Source organism: Salmo salar, chromosome ssa20, assembly GCF_905237065.1.
Source record: "Salmo salar chromosome ssa20, Ssal_v3.1, whole genome shotgun sequence".
NCBI lineage: Eukaryota > Metazoa > Chordata > Actinopteri > Salmoniformes > Salmonidae > Salmo > Salmo salar.
The window spans coordinates 28,513,754-28,536,494 of NC_059461.1; the positions used below are offsets into that span (position 1 = coordinate 28,513,754).

Consider the following 22,741-nt stretch of genomic DNA (forward strand, 5'->3'; position numbering starts at 1 on the left):
TTGAACTTGAGATAAGTGAGAAAAGATAACTTACAGACAGGAAGAAAGGGATGACAAAAAAGAGAGAAATGAGAGAGATATCAAACCTGAGAGTGAGAAAGTGAACCAAACGAGAGAGAGTGAGAAGGGGAAGTGAGAGTGTGGAAAGAAGGAGGAAGTGGGGGAGAGCCAAGGCAGTCCTGGCAGCCGTCTGGTCTTCATGGTTTCTCCGACCACAACATGGCTGAGGAGCTGGCTCCCTCTCAGAGCTGCGTCAGAACCAGGCTCCAGGACTACATATCACATGCACAGGATTCACTACCTCAGCCCTTAATCACCCTCACCTCCTCTGGTCTCTCTCTCTCCTCGCACCAAAACCTCATGCCCTCATTTTTCTGTTCACATTCATGTGTTTTCAGTTGTGAGCATTGCCAGTCAATCAGAGGAGCAGAGAGAGAGCGAGAGCGGGGTGAGATGCAGAGAGAGGAGAGAAAGGCACTACAGGGACCAGAAACTAGAGAAGTACAGAGATGTACAGAGAAGTACAGAGATGTACAGAGAAGTACAGAGATGTACAGAGAAGTACAGAGATGTACAGAGAAGTACAGAGATGTACAGAGATGTGCTCAGCTGGAGAAAACTGAGAAATCTGTAAGTGCATAAATCCCAGAAGATGTTGACCTCTGTTGCCCTCTTACCTTCTTCACAGGCCGTGCCGCTGTAGCCTGGACAGCACTTCCACTCCAGAGAGTTGATGGTACGGTACACCACCTTATAGGAGGGTCTTACCACTGTCCGGTAGCTGGGGAACACACACAGGCCAACATCACAAACAGTGTAAGGAGGAAACAGTTCCTCTGATCTTGTGGGTCTCATTCATCAAGGTGTAGATGTGGGGTGTGTTTAGTGATGTTTTGACATGCAGTGTTTTGGATAAGAGGCCCCAGACTCACCTGCCCCCTGTGCATCCCTGTGGCCAGCGACATGTCTGGTAGACACGCTGCAGGGTTGTCCCATTCTGCACCTGGCAAGTCACCGTCTTAGTGACCGTATGGGGACACCAGTTCCTGAGAGAGAGGAAAGAGGAAGAGAGAGAGAGAGAGAGAGGGAGAAAGTGGGACACACACAGAGCAGGTTTAGCATGCACACTCAAATTCAACAAGACAAAAGGTAAGAGAAACACACTATTGGCTCCACACCTGTTCAAAAACAAAATTGGAACCCATAGGTGGTCATATCATTATCTGATAAAAACACACACACCCTGCAATCTCTCTCTCAAACACACACACACACACACACACACACACACACACACACACACACACACACACACACACACACACACACACGCACACGCACACACACACACACACACACGCAAACATAAAGGGAAATTAGCCGTGCCCTCACACTCTGTAAGCCGTCTACTCTGGGATTTGAATCTCTTTTCTCATTCTCGCCCCTCTTTCTTTTCAAAGTCCTTATGGTGTTTACATGAGTTCAATCAGCCGTGAGACTTGCGGGAGTGCATTGTAGGCTGTGTTTATATTGCGGTCTTTCCCCTATCAATACACATCCGCTGGCTTTTTCCCGCCTGGGTCTCAGAAGAGGCAGAGTCACTGAGGGGGGAACAGAGGGGGGAGGGCCTCACACAGAGAATAGAGTGAGTTTTCAAACACAGGCTAATAGTAGGTCATAGGCCCACTCCTTTTCCAAGACGACTCCTTTCGTAATACGTTATCAGGACCTGCTTTGCACAGCTGGAAAGGCTGGGAGCAGGCTGACCTGCCAGGAAAACAGCTTACCCAGAGGTCACAGGTCAACATCAGATGCTGAAGCCCTCATTAGTCAAAGCGTGTCTTTTAAGAATAAGTTATACACAGAGCATTACATTTACCTCCAGTTTTTATGTAGTCTCTATAAAGGCTTTGTATACTTACTCTCACTACTTATGAAGCTCTCACTACTAACGAAGCTCTTGGTTTTCAGACCTCTTTTGAACCATATGCAGCCAAGGACAAAGTACAGGGAGTCAGTGCAGTAGTGTATCAGTTAGCCTGGACCAGGTCTTGTCCATGTTAGTCAACCAGGACTAGATCTGTTTCCCTGTGCTGTGCCGTGTAGAGGAGATATCTGAGTCGGATTAGGAGAGGAGCTATGGGATGGTTTCAATCACTGCATTATTGGTCGGAAGAAAATGCTAACAAGGGAAACAATACTCAGAAATAAAGGGGAAAAACCTCTCCATGGTATTCGTTAAACATGTCCTACAGTGCATTCGGAAAGGATTCAGACCCCTTCACTTTTTCCAGATTTTGACAGCCTTATTCTAAAATGGATTAAATCATATTTTTTCCTCATCCCCCATCCCTCAAGTCGACAACCATAAATCAAGGAAACATGGAGTGGCACTTAGAGAAATGTAGTGTATGAGGAACATACGGAGGCTATTCGACGAAACATGTGTTAGCAGTCTTTTATTAACAATGACGTGCACAAATACCCTGATTACCCTCATATGGCTTAGGCTGAATAGATGTGATACAGTAACACTGGAGTCACAATGTTTCAACCAATGACTGTACTGAATGTGTGTGAGATTGTGTGTGTGTGTACACTGCTGGACAATGCCAAGGGCATAGGATGCTGAGCAGCCCTAAAGCAGCTCACAGTAACAATCCACACATGCTGTGGTGTCTGTACACAAGCCCCTACTAGGGCTGTATGATATTGGGAACCAGTTTGAAATATTTGAGCAATTTCCAAGGGCATAAAATCCAAAATGCAACTTCCTTATTGGCGTTAGAAGACAGAGGAGGGGAGGTGGGATGCAGCAGGACACTGTTGGCAGCTCCTAGTGGCCATGCGTGAGCACAGGTCTTCCTCCCACCTACACACTTAATATGCGTAATTGTGCAAACACAATGATCTCTTTCATGGTGAATTAGCACAAGCAGAACAATAAAGTCTTTCTTTACATGTTTTTCATCTAACTAACATACTTCTGGATGCTAGTGCTAAACTCTTGTTTGTTATTCATCCACCCAGTGTTTTCCCTATATGCTTTAAGCAGAGTCAGTAGCGCACCATCTACTGTGTAGCTATAAAGATGTATGCCCCAGGAAGATGCCCACCCCTGCTAACTCTGCCACCGCTGCTGAAAAATATCCTAGGGGAAACACTGATCCACCTGACACAGACCACGACAACAGCTACTGTCACTTTTCCCTGTTTAACACTGTAAGAGCCTCCCCCTTCCCAAAGCCAGGTGAAGCCACACAGTAGTACCATTCAGTCTCGACAGAGCTGTGGTCAGGTAGGGTTAAAGGTCCAATGCAAATCAAATCAAAGTTGATTTGTCACGTGCGCCGAATACAGCAGGTGAAACAGTGAAATGCTTACTTACAGTGCAATTTTTAAGTAAAAATTAGGTATTAGGCGAACAATAGACAAGTAAAGTAATAAAAAAACAAGAGTAAAAAGATATAACAGTGGCGAGGCTATATACAGTAGCGAGGCTATATACAGGCACCGGTTAGTCAGGCCAATTGAGGTAGTATGTACATGTAGGTATGGTTAAAGTGACAATGCATATATGATAAAGAGAGAGTAGCAGTAGCGTAAAAGAGGGGTTGATGGGTGGTGGGTGGCGGGACACAATGCAGATAGTCCGGGTAGTCAATGTGCGGGGGCACCGGCTAGTCGGGCTAATTGAGGTAGTATGTACATGAATGTATAGTTAAAGTGACTATGCATATATGATAAACAGAGAGTAGCAACAGCGTAAAAGAGGGGTTGGGGGGGACACAATGCAAATAGTCTGGGTAGCCATTTGATTACCTGTTCAGGAGTCTTATGGCTTGGGGGTTGAGCTGTTGAGAAGCCTTTGGTCCTAGACTTGGAGCTCCGGTACCGCTTGCTATGCGGTAGTAGAGAGAACAGTCTATGACTGGGGTGGCTGGGGTCTTTGACAATTTTTAGGGCCTTCCTCTGACACCGCCTGGTGTAGAGGTCCTGGATGGCAGGTAGCTTAGCCCCAGTGATGTACTGGGCCGTACGCACTACCCTCTGTAGTGCCTTGCAGTCAGAGGCCGAGCAGTTGCCGTACCAGGCAGTGATGCAACCAGTCAGGATGCTCTCGATGTTGCAGCTGTAAAACCTTTTGAGGATCTTAGGACCCATGCCAAATCTTTTTCGTTTCCTGAGGGGAAATAGGCTTTGTCGTGCCCTCTTCATGACTGTCTTGGTGTGTTTGGATCATTCTAGTTTGTTGGTGATGTGGACACCAAGGAACTTGAAGCTCTCAACCTCCTCCACTACAGCCCTGTCGATGAGAATGGGGGCGATGCTCGGTCCTCCTTTTCCTGTAGTCCACAATCATCTCCTTAGTCTTGGTTACGTTGAGGGATAGGTTGTTATTCTGGCACCACCCGACCAGGTCTCTGACCTCCTCCCTGTAGGCTGTCTCGTCGTTGTCGGTGATCAGGCCTACCACTGTTGTGTCGCCTGCAAACTTAATGATGGTGTTGGAGTCGTGCATGCCACACAGTCGTGGGTGAACAGTGAGTACAGGAGGGGACTGAGCACGCACCCCTGAGGGGCACCAGGGGCGGCCGTCAGGAAGTCTAGGATCCAGTTGCAGAGGGAGGTGTTTAGTCCCAGGGTCCTTAGCTTAGTGATGAGCTTTGAGGATACTATGGTGTTGAACACTGAGCTGAAGTCAATGAATAGCACTCTCACATAGGTGTTCCTTTTGTCCAGGTGGGAAAGGGCAGTGTGGAGTGCAACAGAGATTGCATCATGTTGAAAATGTCAGTGAAGACACCTGCCAGTGCACATGCCCGGAGCACACGCCCTGGTAATCCGTCTGGCCTCGCGGCCTTGTGAATGTTGACCAGTTTAAAAGTCTCACTCACGTCGGCTTCGGCTACGGAGAGCATGATCACACAGTCGTCCGGAACAGCTGATGCTTTCATGCAATCCTCTGTGTTGCTTGCCTCGAAGCACGCATAGAAGTGATTTAGCTCATTTGGTAGGCTCGTGTCACTGGGCAGCTCGCGACTGTGTTTCCCATTTGTAGTCTGTAATAGTTTGCAAGCCCTGCCACATAAGACGAGCATCGGAGCTGGTGTAGTACGATTCAATCTTAGCCCTGTATTGCCACTTTGCCTGTTTGATGGTCGTCGGAGGGCATAGCAGGATTTCTTATAAGCTGCCGACTTAGAGTCCCGCATCTTGAAAGCGGCAGCTCTACCCTTTAGCTCAGTGCGAATGTTGCCTGTAATCCAGGCAATCCAGGGGTAGGTACGTACAGTCACTGTGAGGATGATGTCCTCGATGCACTTATTGATAAAGCCAGTGACTGATGTGATGTACTCCTCAATGCAATCGAAAGAATCACGGAACATGTTCCATTCTGTGATAGGAAAACAGTCCTGTAGTTTAGCATCTGCTTCATCTAACCACTTTTTTATAGACTGCGGTGCTTTCTGCTTTAATTTTTGCTGGTAAGCAGGAATCAGGAGGATAGAATTGTGGTCAGATTTACCAAATGGAGGGCGAGGGAGAGCTTTGTACGCGTCTCTGTGTGTGGAGTACAGGTAATATTGCATTTTTTTCCCTCTGGTTGCGCATTTAACATGTTGATAGAGATTAGGTAAATCTGATTTAAGTTTCCCTGCATTAAAGTCTCCGGCCACAGGGAACGCCGCCTCTGGGTGAGTGGTTTCCTGTTTGCTTATTTCCTTATACAGCTAACTGAGTGCGGTCTTAGTGCCAGCATCCATCTGTGGTGGTAAATAAACAGCCACGAAAGTATCAATGAAAACCCTCTTGGCAAATAGTGTGGTCTACAGTTTATCATAAGACATTCTACTTCAGGCGAGCAAAATCTAGAGACTTCCTTAGATTTCGTGCAGCAAGTATGTGGACACCCCTTCAAATTAGTGGATTCGGCTATTTCAGCCACACCCATTGCTGACAGGTGTATAAAATCGAGCACATAGCCATGCAATCTCCATAGACAAACATTGGCAGTAGAATGGCCCGTACTGAAGAGCACAGTGACTTTCAACATGGCACCGTCATAAAATGCCAGCTCGTCAACAAGTCAGCTCGTCAAAGTTCTGCCATGCTAGAGCTGCCCCGGTCAACTGTAAGTGATGTTATTGTGAAGTGGAAACGTCTAGGAGCAACAACGGCTCAGCCCACAAGAAGCGTAACACATTTCCTTCGCATAGAGTTCATCATTATAGCCTGTGGAATGTTGTCCCACTCCTCTTCAATGGCTGTGCGAAGTTGCTGGATATTGGCGGGAACTGGAAACGCTGTCGTACACGTCGATCCAGAGCATCCCAAACATGCTCAATGGGTGACATGTCTGATGAGTATGCAGGCCATGGAAGAAATGGGACATTTTCAGCTTCGAGGAATCATGTACAGATCCTTGCAACATTGGGCCATGCATTATAATGCTGAAACATGAGGCAATGGCGGTGGACTAATGGCACAACAATGGGCCTCAGCATCTCACAGTATCTCTGTGCATTCCAATTGCCTTTGATAAAATGTAATTGTTTTTGTTGTATGTAGCTCATGCCTGCTCATACCATAACCCCACCGCCACCATGGAGCACCAAGTTCACAACGTTGACATCAGCAAACTGCTCGCCCACACAATGCCATATACGGTGTCTGCCATCTGCCCGGTACAGTTGAAACCGGGATTCATCCATGAAGAGCACACTTCTCCAGAGTGCCAGTGGCCATTTGCCAACTGAAGTAGGTCACAACGCCAAACTGCAGTCAGGTCAAGACCCTGGTGAGGACATCAAGCACACAGATGAGCTTCTCTGAGACAGTTTCTGACAGTTTGTGCAGAAATTATTCAGATGTGCAAACCCACAGTTTCATTAGCTGTCTGGGTGGCTGGTCTCAGACGATCCCACAGGTGAAGAAGCCCGATGAGGAGGCCCTGGGCTGGTGTGATTACACGTGGTCTGTGGTTATGAGGCCGATTGGACATTCTCTAAAATGGCCTCCCGACTGGTGCAGCGGTCTAAGGCACTGCATTGTACTGCTGAGGCGCCACTACAGCCTCGGGTTTGATACCAGGCTCTGTCACAGCCAACCATGACCGGGAGCCCCATTGGGCGGCGTACGCTTGGCACAGCATCATCCGAGTTAGGGGAGGGTTTGGCCAGAGGGATTTTCTTGGCTCATCATGCTCTAGCGACTCCTTGTGGCAGGTCGGGTGCCTGCAACCTGACTTCGGTTGTCAGTTGGAGGGTGTTTCCTCCGACACATTAGTGCGGCTGGCTTTCGGGTTAAGCGAGCAGTGTGTTAAGAAGCAGCGCGGCTTGGCAGGTCATGTTTCCGGAGGACGCATGACTCTTGACCTTCGCCTCTCCCGAGTCCATTGGGGAGTTGCAGCAATTAGACAAGTTCGTAACTACCAATTGGATATCACACACACACAAAAAGTTATCTAAAACGATGTTGGAGGTGGCTTATGGTAGCGTAATGAACATAAAATTCTCTGGCAACAGCTCTGGTGGACATTTCTGCCGTCAGGATGCCAATTGCCCTCTCCCTCAAAACTTGTGGCATTGTGTTGTGTGACAAAACTGCACATTCTAGTGGACTTTTATTGTCCCCAGCACAAGGTGCACCTGTCTAATGTAATTTTCTTTGTTCATGTTATGTTCATGTTATGTTCATGTTATGTTGCCGCAATATAACAGAATTACTGGTAGGCCTGGGGCTACTCGCACTCAAACCATAAAAAGGAAAAACCAAAGAGGGCGAGATGCAAAACTTAATTTAATGTTGCAATATAATAACTTGCTTGTATGACTTGACTTAGGTCTACTTTTGGTATTACACTAATAAAGTTAAGAAACTTTTGTGAAGGTTTGGTATGGCTATTATTAGGTTGAACTACTGCAGGCCTATGAAGGCAGTGCGCACCAGTGTTTCAACTGACTCTGACAGTTGAACTTGAGGCGAGGAAGAAGGTTTTAGGCCTACCAGAGTTTAATCTAACAATAATGCTTATCCTTCTGTACGCCTATATCTCTATAGCAATAGTAGTCTATCTGACAAGTATAAATGCATGTCGGTGTCAGGAACATGGCGCCGGCATTTCTCTATATTTCTCTCGGTCTCTCTAGGGCTAGGCCTAAGCTTCTCTTCCATTATATTTTAAATATTAATATCATACAGTGGACACCTAAGCCTATAGGCCTATCTGCATGCAATGCCCTGATGCATTTAGTGCTCAAATCTCTGACAGCTGAACCGTGAGGTGGACAATTATTGTTTTAGGAAAGTAAAAATCAATAAAACAATAGGCTATAAAGTTTTGAATATCCTACACAACGAAACACAACAAATATTTTTTGTAATTTGTTTTAGGCATGTTTAAAGGACAAGTAACTGTGGATCATTTGGCCATTTTCAGTCATTTATTGATGGCGCTGGCAGCGCCCGGTGGGAGATTTCTTTCTCTCTCTCTCTTTCTACTCTCGGATATGAACAGGTATTTGGTATTTATAAGGATCCCCATCAGCCGCTGCAAAAGCATCAGCTACTCTTCCTGGGGTCCACATGAAACAGGACACAATACATAGTACAGAATAGGATTAGTCCAGGACTGAAATACATACATTTAAAACATCAAACATAGCCTACATATCAGTATACACACAATATGTAGTCACAATGTATTCCGCTACCAACTTTAGCAATTTACCATCCAGGTTGTCGCTACCAGGTGGTTTGTACTTATTTACAGACAGCAGCAATGTTTTCACCTCTTCCACACCCACTTTGTGGAACTTAAAAATACAGCGCTTGTCTTTCATTATTTGGTCCTTTATGCATGAATATGAACACTCAGCATTTGTTGTTTGCATGTCATACCTAAGTTTACTAATCGTGTCAGCAAAAATGTTACTAGTTTGGCGATATCAAAGACTTTTGTTATGAACACGACATCTACCTCAATGAAGGATGGAGCCAAGCTTTCCTTTTTGCCTAGAATTTCATTTAAAGTACTCCATAGATTTTTACTATCATTCTTTATATCATTTATTTTTGTTCCATAGTATAGTTTCTTCTTCTTTTTGTTCAGTTTAGTTAGGTGATTTCTCAATTATCTCTGTGTTTGCCAGTCTGCTGTGTTGTCAGACTTATCTGCTATTCCCTTTGCCTCATCCCTCTCAGCCATACAGTTTTTCAATTCATCATCTATCCATGGGGATTTGGCAGTTCTAAAAGTCAGTTTCTTGATGGGTGTATGCCTGTCAGTAACCGGAAGAAGCAGTTTCATAAATGCTTCAAGTGCAACGTCCGGCTGTTCCTTATTACACACATAAGAACAACAAATATTTTTCACATCTTTGATATAGGAATCATTGCAAAATCTCTTGTTTGATTGTTTATACACAATTTTACGTCCAGTCTTTGGAACTTTGGTTTTTCTAGATATGGCTATTATATTAGGATCACTACATCCTATGTGGATACTGCTCTCTTGGATCCGAACCGTCACGTGTCTGTTTGGGTCTGTTTTTCCAATGGGCCTTTTTCGGAACGGGTCTGACTGTCCTTGGGTCCACTCGGATCGGGTCTATGTTTAAAAATATATACAGTATATTTATGCACATTAGGTCGGGTGGGAAAGCTACAGATCTATTTCTAAACAGGTCCAACATTTTGGACCCGTGAAGACCTCTAGTGCAAACCTTCTACAGCGTTGAGCTGTTCCCAAGGGTACAAGGTGTGAAACCCAACAGCACGGCTGGGTTTAATTGGCACTGGCACCAGGCAGGCAGGCCCAAAGTGGGTATCGGGTCTCTCTGCAAACACCCCACACTCCCTCCCTTCCTGCCAGCCTCCCTTCTTTACTCCTGATGCTGGGCCAAAACAAAGTAAATCACAAAGCACCATGAGCACTCAAACAGATCACAGCCAATGTTTAGAAGGAGAAAGAAAATAGAAATCCATAAGGGAGAGAAAGATCTCGCCAAGACAGTAAATAGAGGGGGGAGCGTGCTGCTGATGACAAGATTCTACTCTTCAAAAAGAGATTTGCTGCTGTTGTCCCCTCACTGCAGTGTGGCTGGGGACTGTTAACACAAGGAGACTCCTTCAAGACCATATATAGTTAGGTAATAGCACTTTAAGCTTTAAGAGAGACATTGGAAAGAGACGAACAACAACGGAGAGAGCGAGAGAGATAAAGAGGGGAACAACCCCAGAGCCAAGCCCTCAGATGCAGAGAGAAAGAAAGAGTAGTTGAGGCAGGCAGGCTCACAGAGTACAGAAGAAGGCCAGGTTAGGGTGAATAACATCCAGGTGCGTTCCCCACTGAGCTTCCTGTTTCAGTCCCTCTCCCTCTCAATAACTCTCTGCCTTTGGGACAAAGTTGAAGAATCCCAGCCCCCCTTCTTCCCCTCTTTCTCCACCCCTATGCTGTGTGAGGAGGGTAGAATACAAACAAATATGAAATTTAGCATGATAAAAATCTCACAGAATTTCTTGAGATTTCTGGCTGTAGTTTTTTGGGGTATCTGTACTTTCTATTTATATTTCTGCCAACTTTTACTTTTACTTCGCTACAATCCTAAAGAGATTAATGTATATTTATTCCATACATTTTCCCTTATATCCAAAAGTACCCAAAAGTACCCAAAAATACTTAGCAGGACATTGATAATGGTCTAATTCACACATTTATCGAAAGAACATACCTGGTCATCCCTGCACCCTCTTATCTGATGGACTCACTAAACACATGCTTCGTTTGTAAATGATGTCTGAGTGTTGGAGCGTGCACCTGGCTATCCATAAATAAATAAAAAACAAGAAAATTATGCTGTCTGGTTTGCTTAATATAAGGAATTTGAAATTATTTTCACTTTTACATTTGATACTTAAGTATATTTTAGCAATTACTTTTACTTTTGATACTGGAGAGAATGAGCTGGAGAGAATGAGAGCGAGCTTCTAGACTATCTAGTCGACAAATGAAATATATTATTCTGCACAAAGATAGAGGGAAAGTTAGATTTTTTATCAAGGATATGAGAGAATACAACACAGAGTTGATAAGAAGGGTATTGTCTTTTAGAAAACTACACTAATAGAGATATAGAAACCCAAAGAGATCAATAGAAAAAGCTACGTTTCATGGTCTTCACGGCACTGCTCTGTGGATTGAAATACTGCAGTGGTGTAGAGGAGGTGTTAAATGAGAGAGTTTAATTCGGGACATTAGGGGTGGCCTATTGTGCTGCTGGTTCAATCAGGTTCAAAGGACATGTCAGGGGCCAGTCAGGCCAAGGTGAATGAGAGGAGGGGGCCAAGCAGAGCCGGCCAAAGGGCTCTCCATACTGGATAAACATCCCCGCTCTGGGTCAGTGAACTCCCAATGAAAACACCTAGACACCATGAAAGTACCAGAGCAAGGCCTTGAAGGGGTTTTGGAAGAAAAGTGGGTATCACACAGCAGTCTGACACAGTGAGACTGAATGGACCCATCGTCATCCAGCCCAGCTGTGGCCAAGACAACAGGTTGGAGTTCACCTGTGATGTGTGTGTGTGTGTGTGTGTGTGTGTGTGTGTGTGTGTGTGTGTGTGTGTGTGTGTGTGTGTGTGTGTGTGTGTGTGTGTGTGTGTGTGTGTGTGACTGTCAGCTCCTCTGTTGGGGGTAGTTCAGGAGAATGCGTGGTGAGGCTGAGTGGAGGTGGTGATGGGTCAGGTTCTAGAGGTCCCACAGGGAGTAGGCTGTCTGGCAGGCAGACCATCACTTCCCCTCCTCAGGCAGCACAGGAAATAGCTGCTGTCTTAACCCTTCCCTCTGCTTGGCTCCAATAGCCCTCATTAAGGCCAAGGTTGAAAAAACTGCTGCATTGGGCTGGCTACTCAACAGAGGGACGGTACAAGTCAAGAGCACACTCAAGTACGGTTAATCCCTTCCATTTGCGTAGGTGGTATAATTTCTATTGAACAGGTTGTTGAGGCATGCAGTTGTTTCTAGTTATTAGCCAATGTCATTAGTCACATTGCCTTATTGTAAGAAAGCAAAGTTGTTTACTACGATTATTTTTGATACTGTAATGGCTTTGATACTGTAGTGTTCTACTTGCCACCGGCTGTCACTAGTCAGCATGCCTCTATTGTAAGAATGCATAGTGGTTTACTTAAAAATGTTTTGGAAAAATGTAATAGCCATGTGATTTTTTGCAAGCTCTGATGCTTGACGTATTGCACTCAGATTTTTTTCTGGCTTGTGTCGTGTACATGTTCGTTACTGACGTGCTGCTTATTGCATTGATGTAATTTTTGCCTGATTGTATGTCATGTACCTGTGTGTGTGATACTGACGTGTAGTAGTGGAAAAAGTACCCAATAGTCATACTTGAGTAAAAGTAAAGATACCTTAATAGAAAAGGATTAATGTAAATGTGAAAGTCACCTAGTAAAATACTACTTGAGTAAAGGTAAAAAAGTATTTGGTTTTAAATATACGTATGTATCAAAAGTAAAAGAAACAGTACGAATAATTAAAAAATCCTTATATTAAGAAAACCAAATGGCACAATTTTCTTTTTTTAATTTATGGATAGCCAGGGGCACACTCCAACACTCAGACATAATTTATAAACAAAGCATTTGTGTTTAGTGAGTCTGCCAGATTAGAGGCAGTTGGGATGACCAGGGATGTTCTCTTGATAAGTGTGTGAAATGGACCATTTTACTGTCCTGCTAAGCATTCAAAATGTAACACGTACTTTTGGGTGTTAGGGAAAATATATGTAGTAAAAAGTACATAATTTTCTTTAGGAATGTAGTGAAGTAAAAGTTGTCAAAAATATAAATAGTAAAATAAAGTACAGATACCCCAAAAAAACTACTTAAGCAGTACTTTAAAGTATTTTTTACTTATGTGCTTTACACCACTGCTGAAGTGTTCATGCTGCGGTCTTAGTCCAGATCTCTCTTTATTTTTATTAATTGTTATGTCATTCTGGTTGCTGGTCTGAATCTAGCACTAGGTAGGTATGACTGGAGACTTCTTTCAGTCATTGTTATCTCTTGACCAATACTCATTATCCATTGACCACCCTTCCCTTGTTAAAATCAACTTTTATCTCTCTCAGTACCTCTGTTGTCAAGACATTGTTCAATGCCTTGTATGTGGACAAAGGACTTGGTCCTTTAGGAATGTTACAGTGCTCCTACTATGGCCATGTGAGCGGAGAGGACAGCCCTGTTCTACACAGAGCTATTGATAATACCCCCAACTGGTCTTGTTGACACACACCATAAACATGTCTGTCTACATGAAGCAGCCTAGACAGACAGCAGGTGGAGGGAGATTAGTTATGCAGCTCCTCTAATGTCATGTCAAACCCACTGATCCCATCCTCAGACCAGGGCTGACTCACTAGAACACCCCCCTCTCCACCCTCCATGCTCCCTCCCTTCCTCCCTAGCCCAACTAACCTTCAAACAGCAGCCGAGTAAACTGTAAACTTCACCTCTTCCAAGCCCAGATGCATTAGGGCTGCAGCTGCATGTGCTTAGTAAACATGTCCACCAACTACAGCACATGAATGACAGAGAGAGGCTCAGGATGGGGTAGTGAAACCAGCACCAGCAGACCAAAAAAGCCTTCCCTGTGGCTCAGTTGGTAGAGCATGGTGTTTGCAACGCCAGCATGGTGTGTGCAATGCCAGGGTTGTGGGTTCGATTCCCACGGGGGGCCAGTACAAATTTAAAAAAAATGCTTGAAATGAAATGTATGCATTCACTACTGTATGTCACTCTTGATAAGAGTGTCTGCTAAATGACTAAAATGTAAAACCAGGATCTCTCTGCACCATCTGGACACTTCACCCATCAGGAGGATCTGCCCCCCACCACTCAGAACCTGAGAGTGTAAATATTAGTGTGATGGTGAACTTAATCACATCCACATTGGCTGTCTGGCCTACATGGAAAAACTTGTTCAAAAGGGAAGCTGGTGTTTCCCTCTCTGAGTTTAGTCTGAGGGCTTTGCTCACAGAACCACCCTCATCAACAACCCTGCTGTCATGTGGAACACTCACCCCTGAGGATCAGAGGTGAGGAACACACAAAGGGTCAAATACAGAACACTGACAAAGAGAGTACTAAACAGAGATCTTATCAGTTCACACAAAATATTTGTATATTTGTGCAAAGAATGATAAATAGTACCTTTATTCCGTAGATCCACTTTATTATAACATTAAACAGACCAGTGTTGTCCATTCACTACCCATTCCCATTGTAGAACTCCCCAGATGAGAGGGTTGAGTTGGTGGTTTGTGCCTGTCGTTAAGGATGTGTATGGGGCTTAGTGGAAGAGCCTCAAAGGACTGAGGACTGAGCCTGGTCAGATGTGAGGAGGTCCCTGACAGCTGAGCGGCAGCAGATGTTGGAGAGAAGAGAGAGGTGCTGCTGGACAGACTAGAGCACAGTTTAGAGACAGCGCTTCTCTCACAGGACAGGAGCCAATAGGACACCCAGAGCGACAGTGGGCAGGCCAGGCAGGAACGCAGAGACAATGAGGATGGGACAGTGTGCTGCTTGGACAGGAAAAAGGAAAACCCAGTGTGAAGAAGACAATGAGACCTGCTAGATGGAGAGGATGGGGATGGGAAAAGCTCTGTCTTTGTTGGTTGTATAAACAGGCAGAAAAGGGGACTTTGAGGAGATGGATGGAATTGCTAACAATAGGAGGTTAATTATAAGTATATTGGAAAATAAATAATTGCATTTTAGTCAACCAAAATTAATTGTGGATAGAGTATTTATTTAGGGACATTAAACGTAGCACAGTCTATGAATGTCACATTGTGAATATGTATTATGAATGGTACGCACACTAAAGCAGGTAGTTCATCTGCTTCAAGGACACAGAACCTTTGAGTGAGACTTTGACACGTTTGTTTTATTATGCCTTATGATGATCTAGCCTATTTACAGTATCATCAACATTTCCATGAAATGTTATAATTAGCCTCTAATACACGACATTTGAAGATAAACAACAATAAATGATCATGCATGTATCCATACCTTTTTTGATAAATAGAGGTTTGAGACGATGCGGACGACTCTCTGTTGAGTTGCGTCCCAGCTGAATATTTGTAAAGCCCCGTCCTCCAGGTCGCACGAGCTGCAGAGGTCAGCCACAGCAGCAGCACAATCCAACGGAAACTTTTTCGGCAAAGCGCGGACACAACGTCCCGTTGACACGCTCCCATTTCCGCGGCCTCAAAAAAGCACAGGCAGAAAAGTTCCTAAAAAGCTCAGGCTGACTGGAAAGCAGAGCTAGTGAGTGAAAATATATATATATGCCTCAAAGTCCAGGTTTTTGCGTCACCGAGAGGTAGCGCATTCCATCATCAACCAAATACATAAAATGTAAATATATAAATTACACGTACCGTTATAATAGCAAAAAATAAAGTGGATGCCTTTTAAATGTCACGAAAAGAAAGGTAACAATGACACCCCGTGATGTCGCACAAAAACCGAAATCACGGATTTAGCCGAAAGTTCCCCGCATGCCCAAATCTATCAACAGTGTTCCGAAGCAACCAGACGAAGTAAAGTTGGAATTGTGACTGGTCAGTCTCTTTTCTTTTCAATATCAACTCTCCCTCCCCCGTCTGCGCGTAATGTAGCCTGTCTCGTGTCGAGCGTCTCACAATGGGCAAGAAACTATAGTTTTATACTCTACGTGAGTCTTTAAAAAGCAGAGCCTGCAGTCTTTTGCCCTGCCCAGTCCCGGTTTCAACCTTTCACCGCGGACAAGGCATGCCTACAACAACACGGATTCGCTTTACGCATCTGTCATCACGTCATTACACTAAACACAACACTGAACTACCCCAGAGTGACTGATATTCCTCAGTAATCATTTAGTTTAGACATTCTACTATGGTAAAAGTGGGATTAATGTGCACATGATAGTGAAATAAAGTGAGTAGGATCATGCATTCTGATGATAATAAACTGATGATAATAAACATGCATACATACACAGTGTAGTTTAATATTATGGTGGTGTTGATGACGTTAAATAAAAGTCTTTGTTATTGATTGTCATTGAGTGTCATATAAATTTGCATCCTTTACTGTAGGACAAAAGACCCATATGCCAGACACACGTATGCATTGTGTCATCTGGTTTATATGATCATACAGGGGGTAGAGACCAGGGTTGGGGTCAATGCCATTTAAATTCCAGTCAATTCAGAAAGTAAACCAAATTCCAATTACACATTTTCCTAATTGAAAAGCATTGAGGTTAATTGTAATTGGAATGTCAGCGTACTTCCTGAATTGACTGGAATTGAAATGAAATTGACCCCAACCCTTTTAGAGACATGCTATTTGTTCTCTCTTTTCTCTGTACCCTTCTTCCTCCCACCTAATCTTGGCCTTTGTCCAGCCTTGAGCTATGTGGTTGCCATTGGCATCATAACTCAGCAGCCCGTGCGGGCAAACACCAATGTTTGGGCATGGTCCAGGCAGACAGAGCCAGACTGCAGGGGAGGTTAGCTCTCTGTAACCTCTTTCCCATGCCCAGTGGAGGTGGAACTTGGAGGGTTTCTGTCCAAAAAGCCACTAACCACAGGGCTGTGGGACGGCTCCAAGCTAAACACCTGGCCCTGCAGCCAGCAGCATGGAAACCAGTAATCTATATCTGTGGTCAGAGTGACTACACTTCTCAGGTCTCCCAATGGGCAGCACTGTAGGGTTCACCACTGCAGGCAGGCATGACGCCAAAGAGCAAGAGAGGCCATCTAAGAGCATGATTCATACCAGCACACAGTTACACCACAACACAGGACAGACATCTTGGCATCCTGTCCTCCTGAGGCACACATTATGTTGTGTGGTGGTTCACTACTGCATTGCTGATGATGCGATTAGGTAGCACTTACACACATTAACGCTTAGGTGGCCACTGGCCAAGCTTCCCTAATGTAGCGGGGCTCTCCTCGCAGAGCAGTGGGAGCTCTGGTCTACTCTCTCCGAGGCTCACCTGCTCCCAATCACACCGGGGAGCGGGGGAGGGCTAGTGATGTGTCGGTATTTTTGGATTCAGGGCACTGGTGGCATATTATAAGGCAGCAGGCCGGTGCAGAGCGGTGCCAAGAAGGAACTGGAAGAGTTTAGGGTTAATGTAAATCCCTCCAGTCCCTCGCAGCTGAAAATAATCTTGGCCTCTGAAGGGGGAGGTGGGGGTTGTTTTCATTGAGGTTTTTTTCCTACCCTTATTTCTTCTCTCCACTGTGCAATCAAACATAAAGAGTTCCTTTACCTATTGTCTCCCTAAGGTTGAAATACTGAAGTTCCTTTGACTAATTTGCTGTGCACATATATTAAAAGGTAGACCTTTTCCACTCCTCTATTCTATGGAGTGGCAACACAGACTTTTTACTGCCCACCCCCCTTCCTGAGTAGGCTAATAAAAATGTTTCTTGCTCCGCTCCTCTCCACAGTGCTGTCTGCTTTATGACAGCGTACCAGTGAAACCAGTGGGTGCTCTCTGGCCTGGCTCGCCCTCTCTTACCATTGCACCACACTGTCAGGAGGACTACAGTCACATTGCTCACTGTTCACTGCTGTGGAAGTATACAGTACAGAGTTTGAGCTGGGTGAATTAGCCAATTAATTCCAGACAGAACTGTCTGTACATGTGCTGTATGTTGATGTCATGGTCACCCTGGAGCCCCTCTGTGACCCAGACTGCTGTCTCACCTCACTACCTGAGATTAGTCAATATCATAAAGTCTATTTGCTCACTCTGAATAGCTCTAAGGGAGAGAACAAAGGCAAAGATTATAGCCAGAGCTTAGTCAAATAATGAAAAAGGATAAGAATATAGGAGGTCTAGGATAAGTTTGTGGAAAAGTTTCACAGTGCGCACTTTGGTCAATGTTTCACTCAGATACACATTTTCCAGACTCCTGGTTTTCCCAATGCGACAGCTATAATCCATTAATCTTTAAACATTGACTGAATTCCTTTTGAGACATTTTGGATTATGTATGAAAAAAATATGAAATGTTTCTAAGAACTCAAGTACAAACATATGGCGACAGCACGTACGCATCTGACCTGTACGATCAGATTCAGACCCAAATCTACATTTCTTCTGTGGGGATATATATTTTAAAACGTCTCCCTTCAGACTGAATCAGAATTGAGGGCCTCCTCCCCCAATACGCCAGATCTATGTAGTCAGGGAAAAGGAGGGGGGAGAATGAAATATAACCTGGAGAAATAATGTTAAGATTTTAATTAAAACGAATACAAAGCAGACTTTCTTCTCCTTGTGGATTTATCTCCGCCGTCAGTCGGTCAGGGTGACCTGAGTACAGATGCTGGGCGTTAGAAATGTCACAAGGAATAAAGCAGACAGAGGACTTAATAAAGAAATCTGTCTTCAGAGATGAAAAATAGCAGGGGTTCGGGTTAGAGGCTCTGAGATCCACTGGCACCTCTCCAGAGGACTGACTGGAGACAGGAGTTCTGCTGTGGGGCTCTACTACACTACCCTGAGAGGAACAAGGACTGGGGTGGGCTGCCACCTAGTGTTAGAGCGATAATCAATTTTCTGAAAGATTTCTATTTATGTAATAGTATGTTTATAAGCATGTCATCGAATGCGATATGTGATAGTTTCCCAAACATTTATTTGTGTTGTAGTGATATAAAATGTGTCTTTAAATGACCTACATACAAATATAAAACAAAAACAGAAACAGTCGGCGTTGAGGCACAGACAGACTCCCAGCAGCACCCAGTGGGGGATGTGCTTGGTGGTGAAGAGGTCTGCCTCAAACACAAGTCTCAGACCCAAAACTTTCGTCCTCATGGACGTGGTGTACACTGGAGTCCTCAGAGTGTTCTAAGAGACACATACACTGACATCATGGACACAGTTAGAAAATGGCAAAAGAGACATTTGCTAGAGTGGACAGTAGCTAGAGAGGACAGTAGCTAGAGAGGACAGTAGCTAGAGGAGACAGTAGCTAGAGGAGACAGTAGCTAGAGGAGACAGTAGCTAGAGAGGACAGTAGCTAGAGAGGACAGTAGCTAGAGGAGACAGTAGCTAGAGAGGACAGTAGCTAGAGAGGACAGTAGCTCAGCCAGATATCCCAGATATCCAGATTCTAAACAGATAAGGTGGTGAGTGGTGCTGCCCCCTAACTGTAGTTTGAGGTAATGTGCCTCTATGGGGATGACCTTGAGGATGGGTTTACTCCTGACCAGACAACCCCTCTCTATGTCCCAGTCTGCTCCCTCCAGATACAGGCCTGACACGAAGCAGCCTGGGTGAACACAAACAGCACCCTCAGTATCAAAGCATCACTGTGTGTGTGTGTGTGTGTGTGTGTGTGTGTGTGTGTGTGTGTGTGTGTGTGTGTGTGTGTGTGTGTGTGTGTGTGTGTGTGTGTGTGTGTGTGTGTGTGTGTGTGTGTGTGTGTGTGTGTGTGTGTGTGTGTGTGTGTGTCTGTTAAAGGACTCTCACCCTGTCCAGGTCTCACGTTGACCTCCTCCTCGGTGCTGTACTGGGTGACCTGTGTGTAGAGTGTGGAGCAGTCCAGCCGTTCCTCCTGCAGGTGGCCTGAACCAGAGCAGTCAGGTAGGACTCTGGGACCTGCAACCCAGATAACCACATCGCATTGGGCCTCCACTTCATCCACCTGGAATGAACCATTCAATACAACATAACTACACACACAGTACATACACAACATGCATGCACATACTGTATACACAGTGTTGTATTTTGTATCTGTTTATGATGAGACGTGGATATTCATGGCTGCTTTTGATACTGAGACAGTGCAACTTTGAATAATATACACTGACTATACCAAACATTAGGAACACCTTCCTAATATTGAGTTGCACCCGTTTTTGCTCTTAGAACAGCCTTAATTCGTCAGGGCATGGACTCTGCAAGAGATGCTGGCCCATGTTGACTCCAATGCTTCCCACAGTTGTGCAAAGTTGGCTGGATGCTCTTTAGGTGATGGACCATTCTTGATACACACAGGAAACTGTTGAGCGTGAAAAACCCAGCAGAGTTGTAGTTCTTGACACACTCAAACCGGTGCGCCTGGCACCTACTACCATACCCTGTTCAAAGGCACAATATTTTGTCTTGGCCATTTACCCTCTAAATGGCACACACAATCCATGTCTCAATTATCTCAAGGTTTAAAAACCTTCTTTAACATGTCTCCTCCCTTTCATCTACATTGATTGAAGTGGATTTAACAAGTGACATCAATAAGGGATCATAGCTTTCACCTCAATTTACCTGGTCAGTCTATGTCATGGAAAGAGCAGGTGTTCCTAATGCTTTGTACACTCATTGCATATTCTATGAGATGTGTGTTAGAAAGAACGTATGAGAGATATCATAAGGTGAATGCACCAATTTGTAAGTCGCTCTGGATAAGAGCGTCTGCTAAATGACTTAAATGTAAATGTAAATGTAAATCATGAGCCTTTGTAGTATTGGCCAGTGGCAGGGTCTCAGTCTCCCCAGTGACACATAACAAGTCAATCAGAGAACATGGAAGATGATGACAATAACAACAATGGTCGTGCAGCAGAGCTTGTGTGTAAAAAGCTACATTTGTAGTCTGCATATCAGATCAGTGATGAACTTAATCCACTGACCAACATCACTTTCCTTGGGCCCGTCAGGAGGGATCTTGTAGTCCATCTCCTTGTTGTGGAAGAAGTGGAAGGGCTGGAAGATACAGAAAAGGTAGTCAGAAAATGGAACATATCAACATGGTCCTCAGCCTTTCAACTGTCTGTAAGCCATGCTGTCTTCTCTGTGTGTGTATATATCCACTCCGCTTGTTCTCTGAGCCCAGGCCTGAGATGAGTTCGTCAGCAGCGATCAGCCTCCTCTCCATGACCTCAGCCTCTTTGTGCAGCAGCTGCATCTCCCCATGGCAGTATTGTACTTGTTGTGGATGGTTCTGAATACGCTCCAGCTCACGCTTGCTCTGGAAGACGTTCTTCTCTAGGCACCTCACCTGCAACAGACTGCCAGGGGGAGTGAAAAACCACTAACTAACACAACACTGCTCATTCTCATAAGCTGGTTCCATGTAACTGCCATGGGCCATGTGCTGGCTAGTGTTATGCCTACGTAAACAGAAGAGATTCATAACTATGGAAGGTCCCCAATGCCGGTCAAAGTAATGTACATTGTTTATACTATCTCGATCATATTGCCTGGGTCATGTTACCTTCTCTCTCTTGGGCTTGATCTCCCTGGCGACGTCACAGTAGCCCATGACAGCCTCCACAAACTTGAACATCCCAGAACCAGCCTTACTGATAGTCTGCATCTCCTCAAAGCTGGTGTTCAGGTTCTCCGAGAAGCTTGGCCAAGGGGAAACACAGGGCGAATAGAGTGAACATATATCAGACTAATGTAAAATGGTGTATTTGCTATTTTATGGCTCATGTTAAAGTTGCAATATGGATTTTGTTAGACCTATTGTTGTCCTGTTTGGTGTGAACACCACAGAACAGAAGTGACCTACCTCTGACAGTCTTGACCTGGCTGGCATTGATGGCATCACAGTACATTTCCATCATGCTCTTGGCTGACTTCCATCTGATCTCCTGGCTTTGCATAACCAGGATGCACTCACATACCACCTGGACCTGCTTGGGTGGCTTGACAACGATTTGCACAGCGGTGGCGTGCCAGACGAGTAAACAGAAGCACAACTAGAGAGACAAGACAGGAAAACAACAATCAATGGACATGAATGGAGCTCTAAGGAAATTTGGATAAGGTAAAACTCCCACTTGGGAGTAACTTCTTTGTTGTTATAATAGGTTGTTATAATATCCCAAATGGACGTGGCAGTTTCACCAAGCATGGATTCCAGCTTTAAGGAGTCGAGCTGGAAAACGATCTAAACCAGAAAATATTTGTTTTGTTTTTATCCATCATTTAAGTTTACAATGAATAGGATTTGCAAATCCTACGCCTCCCCAAGGGAGGAATATACAGCCTCTAAACACAACAATGCAAAATCTGTAAAACAGGATTTATGTTCTTTGGAGGACTATTGAAATTGAGTTTTCAACGAATTAGGATAAGGATAACGGAAAAAGCATAGGTCACAATAGGTTCTTACTTACATCCTCCTTCAACAGATGGCATAAAAACAAAACGTATTCCCAGTGAATGTTTTTAAAGTGTGGGAGTGACATGCATTTGACTTGTGTTTAATTCGAATATGTTTATATTGATTTGTGTTTAACCACAGCTGCCTCCTCTATCTAGGAGGTTAGGGGTCTGAACCAGGTGTGTTTAGTTCACTTTAGTCCTGCTCCTGGAGGTCTGCTATGCTTTGTGTAAGTTAAAGCCACTGAGCATCTTGTTCCATTAATCAACATCAGACATTTCCCCAAATCATCTGTAATTTTCCTATGACACAATTTTCCTATTTTCCTGAGGACCAAGAGCCGGGGAACGGGCCAGATGACAACGTAACACTTCATCAGGACTAGACTGCTGACTCTGGGCCCGGCTATCTGATATGAGTGTCACCAGTACATTACGGGTGCCTCCCAAATTACACTCTATTACCTATATAGTGTACAGTCTAAAGTAGTGCACTATAGGGAACAGGGTGCCTTTTGGGATGCAATCTTG

At 44.6% G+C, this 22,741-nt stretch overlaps 1 protein-coding gene across 4 annotated transcripts in view; it reads right to left on the minus strand.

Moving 5' to 3' along the window:
* The window catches only part of emid1 (EMI domain containing 1), a 98,257-nt gene extending 82,400 nt beyond the window's left edge, over positions 1-15,857 (minus strand). Inside the window, exons 1-4 of one of the 4 annotated variants that reach the window (XM_045703159.1) lie at positions 15,465-15,857; positions 15,094-15,290; positions 933-1,046; positions 678-781 (exon numbers count right to left, since the gene is read on the minus strand). In XM_045703159.1, the coding sequence (XP_045559115.1) occupies positions 678-781; positions 933-1,046; positions 15,094-15,281 (406 nt within the window). In that variant the 5' untranslated portion in view covers positions 15,282-15,290; positions 15,465-15,857. Of the gene's footprint in view, positions 1-677; positions 782-932; positions 1,047-15,093 lie in introns of all 4 variants that reach the window. The other 3 variants (XM_014161212.2, XM_014161213.2, XM_045703160.1) reach the window with 3 other exon arrangements.
* Positions 15,858-22,741: the final 6,884 nt, after the last annotated feature.